Raw genomic sequence first — 9,496 nt, forward strand, 5'->3', positions numbered from 1 at the left:
GAGATGAGAACATCAAAACACAAGTTCACCTGCTCCCCAGTCTAGTGGAGCTTACTTTTGGGGAGGCAAGGGTGCAGGCCCTGCACCTGCACTGAGCCTCACGCTGTCTGGCATGCCCACATCTTGCCCTCACAGTGCACAGGCACTCTTGACAGATGAGCGAACAAAAACTATGACTTGCCCACATCCACACAGCAAATTAGGGACAAAACTGAGTCTCAAGGACTGCAGACAGGTGTCGGCCACTGCATTGGAATGGTAGGTGAGCTTTTCAAAAACACTGTTGAGATTTCTGGGCTCCCACCTGACCCTGATTCCATTGGTCCGGGTGATTCTGAAGCACAGCCAGGTTGCAAACTCCCCAGAGATGCCATGGTCAGGCCTGACCCCCATATAACAGATAAAAGAATGAGAGATAGGTAGGCTGGGTATGTATAGAGTAACACCCTTGGGCAAGCATGGGTGTCTACCTCGAAGGGCCCCAAAATTGCACATTTGCAACATGATTCCATTATAAAAAGTACAATTGGACCACCACTTATGGGGCTCACTTGTTCCATAAGTGAACCTTTTTGTCTCTCAGAGTTGCAGTTTGCTTCGTTGTCGTGAAATCAGTCTTAGACCCCGAGGCCCAGCCCCTGTAGGCTATTAGGGTGTTAGGGGTGTCAAGTAGAGAAGTGATCTGCCTCTTGGAGCCTCCTTCTCTCCCCACTTCTGTTCCCCACAAACTCTGAGTCTCCATGCCCAAGCTCCTAGTAGATGGGCGGGCCAGCTCGGCCTGTGGGGGCTTGACAGGAACAAGGGGGCCAGTCTGGATACCCTGCACTCTTGTTCTAAACAGAAAAATTTAAAAAAAAAGGCCCATGAATGAGATTGGGACTGAGCAAGCTGTCTCCTGGAGGGGCTTGAAAGTGCTGAAGGCCTGGCACTGGCACTGGGAGGGGAAGAATGGGGACTCCTTGGACCCCTGCCCCCCGCCCCACACTCACTTTTCCTCCCTGGGGACATATGCCAACTGACTTTTGCGCCTCTGCCTCCCACCAGGTACTAACCCCACAGCTCATCTCTAAAGAACCTGTCCTGCCTGCTGATCCTAACATCTCCTCTCTCCACCCCTCCCAGGGGCTCTTGGGGATAGGCTGCCAGGGAAGGGGCTCAGGAAGCCGGGAGGGGACACCACTAACCTGCTTTCACCTCACAGGCTGGCTGCTGGTGTCTGAAGAGTCCTGACCAACGTTTCTCTCTCTCTCTCTCCCGCCCTCGTCCTCCCCCATCTCTCTCTGTATCTCTCCCTCCATCCCTTTCCCTTTCTGGCCCTCCTCTCTTCTGCACTGCCAGAGCATCTTGGATTTGAACTAAAGGGTACGGAGCCTTCATTTATCACTCAGTACCATCCACATAGCCCCTCTGCAGCCTCTGACACCACGTGTGCTGGATGTTTGGCTTCTTTTCCAACACATGGAAAAGGGATAATTCCAAAAATTTCCCCTCGCCCCATCAAGATGTCCTCTTTGGAGGAGACAAGAGGAGCTCATAAATGGCAGGGTTCCCTGTGTTTGGACTGTACCCCCAGTGTATGGTCACGCCCCCTTGCCTGGGGCCGATCACTAGGAGGCTTCTGAGAGGAAGGGCCTCCTGAGCTCTGTGCAGACTGGTAGGCTGGCCACACAAGAGACAGGCCCCTTGGAGAGCCGGTGTCCAGAAGCCACGGCACCCTGGTTTAGAGTTGTGCAGAGAGGCAGCACATTCAATTCATTTAACTTTAATCCTCCTTCTTTCTCCCATTTCCATCTCCATTGCTTTTCATCCTGCTCCAGGCTGGTGGCTGGGAACGCTGTTTGTCTCTGCCCCCGGCCCTGGGTCTGTATGCCAGGCTTTGCCATCTGCTTGAGGCTGTCACTCCCTCCATGATCTGTCCCCACGAGGGCATGTGTGTTCATCTGTAATCAAGGGTCTAGAGCGGGCTGGCCTCTGGTGCCTGCCCTCCTGCCCGCCATTGGAGAACCTTACCTACCTCCTACTCCTGCCCTCTGGCCCCTGGAAAACGCCTTCAACAGGAAGGGACTTTGAGGGGTCAATCTATCCAGCTCTCTGACTTGTGCTGGGAGGCTCTACCCTGCCTCAAGCGTCCAGACGTATTACAGCAGGGGAGATGAAGGGGTTCAGAGGGGCCAAGGCTTCAGTGGAGTCAGACCTCAGACATGATGTGGAGCCTACAGTATTCAAAGGTTGTTCTCATGGCAGGTTTGGGAAGGCCACAGTGTCCCCACCTCCCAGATGCTACCAGCTGTTCTCAGTAGAAGCTAGAGCTAAAAGTCTGTGTGTAAGAGTATGTCTGTTGACTGTGACAGGGTGGGAAGGAGAGAGGCTGAGCCTGGGTGGTATCTATGTGGTGGTGGCAGGGTGCACAGGGGTGAATCTGAGGATGTATGTGTTGAGGGGGGTGTGAATGTGTGTATACCTTGTTAGGGATAACAAGTGTGGGATGCAAGTACGTGGAGGGGTGCAGTGCAATACCTTTGTGTTAAGAGCTGAGTGTTGCGCAGTTGGAACTGTGAGGGTGCAGTGGTGAGTGTGAGCCTATGTAAATGTGTCTGTATCTGTCATGGTGGTCTGTACATTAATTCACTCACCAACTCAACAAACATCTGTTGAACCCCGGAATTTGCCAGAGTCTGGCGATCTGGCACACAGAGTCCCTGCCCTCCCGGAGCTCAGATTCACAGAGTGAGACAGACAACAAACAAACAGGAAAGCTGTCAGGTGGTGGTAAGTGCTATCCAGAAAATTAAAGAAGGTAATGGGATAGCGCCTAGCTGGGGTGGGAGCTACTTTAGCTGAGCGGTCAGGGAAGGCTTGTCTCATGAGGTGACATTTAGTGAGATGAAAAAGTAGCCAGCCCTATAGACAGCTTGGGGAGGGTATTTGAGGCAGAGCCACAGCAAGTCAGGGGTGGTGTGGTTGGAGTGGGCTTGCCTTGTTCAATGGATGGAAAGACTCCTAGCAACTCTGGTGCAGAGCGGACGTGGGGAGGAGGACCGCAGATGAGATCTAAGAGGAAGGCTGGGACCAGGTGATCTGGGGCCTCGTAGGCCATGGTCAGGCTTTGGGTTGTATTCAAGTTGCAGTGGGAAGCCATTGTGAGTTTTTAAGCAGGAAGTAAAAGATCTGCTTTATGTTTTTAAATCAGTGTGGCTTTTAGATGGAGAACAGACTGGGTCAGGGGACAGGATGGGGAGGAGTAGAAGCAGAGAAACCAGTTAAGAGGTGACCAGCCCATCCAGGTGAGAGAGGGCATCATCTTGAACTAAGCCGGAAGCAGGGGAAATGGTTAAGAAGTAGTCAGATCCAGGACCTGCTTGGGAGGTAGAACTGAGAGGACTTGCTGATGGACCAGGTACCAGGGAAGGTGAGAAGAAAGGGAGTAATCAGGAATGATTCCAAGGTTCGGGGCCTGAGCAACAAGAAAGGTGGTGCTGCTACGCAAGAGATGGGGAGAGCAGGGAGCAGGTTCGGAGGAGGGTGGGGGTCACTGCTTGTGTCGGGCCATGGCCCTTGAATGTGGGACTCTGGAGCTCAGGGAGAAGCCAGGGCAGGAGATAGAAATTTGAGAGTTTGCTGCACACCGATGGCATTTAAAGTCGGAGTCTGGGTGGGATCACTAAAGGAGAGAGGGCAGGTGGGGGAAAGGAAGAGCTCTGGGCCCTTCTGCCTGTAGCCCACAGAGAAGGGGGAAAAGCCACAACGGAGGCAGAGACATCAGTGAAGGAGGAGGAAACCTGGGAGAGAACAGGAGTGGGCCCAGCAGAGGGAGTCAGCTGAGAGGTTGTCCATGACCATGGCCAGAGTGGTCTCAGAGGAGTGATGGAGACAGATGTCTGACTGAAGGGGACCTAGGGGCAGACGGGGATGAGAACTGGAGTCAGGACGTGGGCCATAGAGCCCCAAAATGGGGGCCTGATGTGGAGGGCTGTTTGTTTAAGACTCCACACGAGTGTGTCGGCGGGTGTGATCACGCATGCACATGTGTGTACGTGTGCATGTGTGCTTCTCTGGATGTGTGCGCGAGTACATCTTTGTGAAAGGATCTGTCTGTGTATTGGATAGGCGTAGTCCTACAGGTATGTGTGTCTGGAGAGTCTGTTCCCCCCGGTGTTTGCTGGTGGGTATACCTTTGCCACAGGAGGTGCAGCAAGCCTGAGAGCTTAAAGACATTTTCCAGGGCTCCACCAAGGTATGGGGTCCAACCTCCACTTATCGCTGCGCTGGTGGGAGGGGAGCAGTGTAGAGGGGCCAGCCAACAGGTGCAGGTGTCTAGGCTCTATGCCTAGACTATGGCTGGTGCTGTCACCTTTTCCTTTTCTTCCTCCTGGCTTTCTCTGTTTTAAAAGGGTAGGGGATGCTCCACCAAGAAGTGTGAGATAGAGGGGTCAGCTCCTCAGAAAAGGTGGGGCTGTACCTGGAGCAAAAGGACTCTCCTAGGTGCCAAGGGCCTATAGCACCATGCATGGGCTTCTCGCAGGCAGAGACGGGGAGGGCTGGCATGGGCCAGGGCTGCAGGGATAAACGAAGGCCCTTCTCCCTTTGCCTCTGGCCATAGGCCTGGTTTATTCTGTCCCTGCTCCTGGCCCTGGCATCCCTCCTAAGTCCAGCCTCTGAGTCTGATATCCTGTCACCAGCCCAGAACAAGCCACTCTCCACCTTCTTAGAAGTTATAGTAGCAAACTAGGCCTCTGCCCAGGGTTGCCACATTCATCGCCATGAAGAACAGCCCACCAAGGTCCTTTGCAACCACCAGGCCATAGTGGGCAGGGCAGGGTTGCTGGCCAAGCTGGTTGCCCTCCTCTATGGCCTTGGAAATGTCACCTCCATCCCCCCATCCCCCTGCATTTCCACTCACGTGCCCCAGACAGGGCATGGGGTTTGGGAAGGTGAACTCAGGGGTAGTCGATTGTGCTCAGATTCACAGGTGGGTGGAGTTCTGGGGAGCAGAAGGCAATCCAGAAGTGGGTGGGAGGGAGACTTCTGGGGAAGCAAGGAGGGAAAGGAGCTGGGCAGGACCTGAGCTGGAGGGAGCCCAAGGCATTGGAGGGGCTGGGGGAGGTGTCTCTGCACCACCGTCCCCAAGAGTCCACCTACCTCCTGCCTAGCCTCCTCACATCCCCTGCCTCTGCAGAAGCTGAGGAGCTGTACCAGAAGAGAGTCCTGACTATCACCGGCATCTGTGTGGCTCTGCTGGTCGTGGGCATCGTCTGCGTGGTTGCCTACTGCAAGACCAAGTGAGTGTCGGGCACTCAGGCCAGGGGCAGGCCTCTAAGACTGCTTTTGTAAGAACAGGCTCTCCTTCACACCCCCCAGCATCATGCCTTGCCTAACCCCCAACCCCCACCCCACCATCACACACCCTCCTATGCCTCAACTGCCTTCTGCAGCCATTGTGAGGCCGAAGGGCTGGATCAAGAAGCAGGAGCTGAGGTTGGGGGAGATCAGCCCTGGAGGACTGAACAGGAATGGTCATGAGCACAGGCATTGGGAGAAGACAAATCTGGGTTCAAATCCAGCTCTACCATTTCCCGTGTGTCCCGGAGCAACCTGGTGAACCTCTCTGAGTCCTCATCTGAAAAATGGGAATGATCCTAGTATGGACCTCAGAGGATATTGTGAGGAAGCACCTACCCTGACAAATAGGCAAACACTGGGGCAGTGCTGGGGGTAAGGAAGCTCAGAGAAGAAGGGTACATACCCAAGGAAAAAAGAGACCTCTTAAGGCACTGCCTGGTCTCACCTGGGCAGAGGAAATGTGGAGGCAGAACCTCAGAGCAATGGGAAAAACAGGGCAGAAAGGGGTCTGGGCAGTTCCAGTGGAATAGTGGAAGCTAGAACCCAGATGACATCATGACATCATAGGGTCTTAAATGCCAAGCTAGGGAGGTTGGATTTCTCCTGCAGGATGAGGGGGAGCCAATGAAGTTTGTAGAGTGATGCGATTCAGAAAAATGATAGGTCTGTCATATCCTCTCTGATCTAAAGAGCAAGAATCTGGGCAGAGCCACCATTTGGGGGACTGAGTCCCTGGGTCTTGACTCTTGCTACCCCTGTCTATGGGATCTAAGGCCCTGCCAACCTTGTTCTGGGTGAGTCCAGGACCAGAAAGTCAGAGGGAGGGATGAAGGCCCAAGTAGGAAAATTGAGACCAAGAGTTGAGGTGAAAGCGAGCCCCCTGTTCTAACCCCACTGCACTCATTTTCTTAAGAAACTTTTATTCAATTACTTGCTGGACACCAGACCCTGCCCCAGGCACAATGGCCAGTGCTCTAAGCACAAGGTCACAGGACATATTTCATGGGTACCTAACCTTGGCTGAAAGGCAAGAAGGATTTCCCTGAGGAGGACCCATTAGGTTGGGCCTGAGAGATGAGGAGTTAGCAGGTGAAGAGGCAGAGAATGTTCCAGCTGGATGTTACAGTATGTGCAAAGGCCTAGAGGCCAGAAAGGATGGGCAAAGTGGAGGATCAGAAATAAACCCCCCAGTGCAACAAGCTGGGGTGGGGAGAGGCCAGTGAGAGACAGGGCTGGGGAAAGAAATGGGAACTGAGGGCTAAGGAAAGGTTTTAAACAGGAGTGTGACATGATCAGACATGTTGATTACAAAACAAATGTAATGAGCACTTAATATGTGCCAAAGTAAGGTAGCCCCACAGGCCTCAACTCCCTGACCACAGCAAAAAGTCAATTAAATACCAACTGAATAAATGAGTGGGCCAGCGCTATGCTTCAGTACTTTATCTACTCTTAGTCCTCAGTGGTCTTTGGGACAGGTAAATGATCACTCCATTTTACAGATGAGGAAAGTGAATCCTGGAGAGGTTAAATAACTTGTCCAGGGTTACACAGCTAGAAAGTGTTCTACTCTCTCAGCAGAGCCAAAGTTCAGGACCACTATGCTCAGGTCTTGCTGAATTTAGGCCAGTGGTGATGGTGCAGGGACAGATTGGAGGGGTCCTTGCTCAGGGCAGCCTGAGCACCAGAAGTGCAGGAGACTGCCGCAGCAGTCCAGGCAGAGGAGAGACTAGCTCCCTGAGAGGGGCAGCTAGGGTAGTTAATGTGTTAGTGGGGTGTGCCAGGTTAACGCACCCTTCCCCTGTGCAGAAAACAACGGAAGAAGATGCACAACCACCTGCGGCAGAACTTGTGCCCAGCCCACCAGAACCGGAGCCTGGCCAACGGACCCAGCCACCCCCGGCTGGACCCTGAAGAGATCCAGATGGCAGACGTGAGTGGTATTCCCAGGTCCCCCTCTGAGCCCTCGCTATACAGCCAGGCTTCTGGTTCCTCTGAAGATGGGCCAGGGCAGCAGCCAGCCCCTCCCATGCTCAGCCTTGCCTGCTAGCCTCGCCTTGCCTTACCAAGATGACTGGCCTCACTTTGCCCATTTCTTTAAGGAAATGCAGGAGGGTTAATTTGCTGGGGCCATCGCTGCCCCAACACCAAGTCACTTATCCATTGGACCCCTTCCCAACCTGGAACTTCCCTGACTCCATCAGGAAGAAGGGCCTACTCAGTCACCTATCACTAACTCCCACCCAACTCTCTCTCTGTTCTAGTATATCTCCAAGAACGTGGCAGCCACAGACCATGTCATCCAGAGAGAGACCGAGACCACCTTCTCTGGGAGCCACTCTTGTTCTCCATCTCACCACTGCTCCACAGCCACGCCCACCTCTAGCCGTAGGTGGGTACCACCCAGACCCCCACACAGATGTGCAGACTCTTGTACCTACACCCACAGAAAGCAAGGACACATGCATCACATACCTGCCTGGGGACACACATACGAATCCCTAGCCAGGCTCTGAGCAGGAGGATGGAGGTGGGGGGCTCCAAACCAGAACCCACTGCCAGACATTCTTTCAGATGCTCAGGACGCTGGATCCCCTTTTCCATTCTAAACCAGCCCCAGGGGAGCAACAGCATCACTGTGCTCTCACCTACCATTCAGTTTTGTTGGACCTCACCAGCTCCACTTTCTCTGGCATAAAGTGCCTACTCACTCGAACGCCCAGAGCTATTTGATACCCTCTCCTAGGTTGGCCCACAGGAACCTAGTCCACCTTGGCCTCCTTCTCTTGAGTTAGGGAGGCCTGTCCACATAGGCACGAAGGCTCACACAGCTCAGGAATAGTATGGTTGGCCCCTTTCTCTTCTAGAGACAAGCATGGCACAGGCAGGCTCCCTTGTACTGGCCACTGGAGCTGGGCTCTTAAGTGGCCAAAGACCATGGGAATGGAAGGGCCCCAGACAGGGGTCCCTGGGACTAGGCTAGGAGGAGGTTGGTTTCAGGGAGGAAAGGAAGAGGCCTGTGCACGTTGCAGCTCACTCATCCACAGGACTCCAGCCCTCCTTCTCCCTATATCATGGTTGGGCATTTGTGATACTACACATCAGCACAGAGTGGGGGAGGGTAGTGAGCTGAGGGAGCCTGAGATGGAATGAAGCAGAGAGGGGGTGAGCCTGAGACCACACCTACTGGACCCCCCACCTCACCCCACTCTGGCTTCTCCAGACATGAGAGCCACACATGGAGCCTGGAACGTTCTGAGAGCCTGACCTCTGACTCCCAGTCGGGAATCATGCTGTCATCGGTGGGCACCAGCAAGTGCAACAGCCCGGCGTGTGTGGAGGCCCGGGCACGGCGGGCAGCAGCCTACGGCCTGGAGGAGCAACGCAAAGCCACCGTGCCACCTTACCATGACTCCGTAGACTCCCTGCGCGACTCGCCACACAGTGAGAGGTCAGTTGCTACCCCGTGACCTGTACCCTACCCCGGCCAGAGAGCTGGCATTACCAATCCAGGGCTGACCGTTAGGGCACCTCAGAGGTACTCCAAAGAGCCTCATCCCCCAAACGGTGATCTGCTAAGGGTCATCAGCGTGTTAATGACAGACTGAGACCATAGCCAGGCCAGGGGACCCTGGTGCACAGTTACCATCTAATTTAATTGTCCTACTAAGACACTTTTCAGAATAGAACAGAATGTTATTAATAATTGCACTGGAACATCAGGAGTAAGCAAGTACCGGGCTGTGACATCCCACTGATACATTCATGGACTCATCCCAACAACGATATAGAATGAACACTTATTATGGTTATCCCCACTTAATAGATAAGGAAACTGAGGCTTGGAAAGGTTAAGGCAACTATTATTAAGGTTACTGAGGATCGCCACCATGGATCTTGCAGGCGTGATCTAGGGCAAGACCACTGCTTTTCTTTCTTTCGGGTGACATCCCACTGATACATTCATGGACTCATCCCAACAACGATATAGAATGAACACTTATTATGGTTATCCCCACTTAATAGATAAGGAAACTGAGGCTTGGAAAGGTTAAGGCAACTATTATTAAGGTTACTGAGGATCGCCACCATGGATCTTGCAGGCGTGATCTAGGGCAAGACCACTGCTTTTCTTTCTTTCGGGTTCCGCCGCCCC

General features: G+C 53.5%; 1 protein-coding gene across 1 annotated transcript in view; it reads left to right on the forward strand.

Annotated features, from left to right (window-relative positions):
- Positions 1-9,496, forward strand: part of NRG2 (neuregulin 2) — a 163,291-nt gene that overhangs the window by 152,002 nt on the left and 1,793 nt on the right. Inside the window, exons 6-10 of the mRNA XM_006923329.2 lie at positions 1,339-1,362; positions 5,177-5,279; positions 7,150-7,273; positions 7,605-7,732; positions 8,564-8,806. Coding sequence (XP_006923391.1) covers positions 1,339-1,362; positions 5,177-5,279; positions 7,150-7,273; positions 7,605-7,732; positions 8,564-8,806 — 622 coding nt within the window. The remainder of the gene's footprint in view (positions 1-1,338; positions 1,363-5,176; positions 5,280-7,149; positions 7,274-7,604; positions 7,733-8,563; positions 8,807-9,496) is intronic.

This window comes from Pteropus alecto, unplaced genomic scaffold (assembly GCF_000325575.1).
Source record: "Pteropus alecto unplaced genomic scaffold, ASM32557v1 scaffold78, whole genome shotgun sequence".
In the NCBI taxonomy this organism is placed as follows: Eukaryota; Metazoa; Chordata; class Mammalia; order Chiroptera; family Pteropodidae; genus Pteropus; species Pteropus alecto.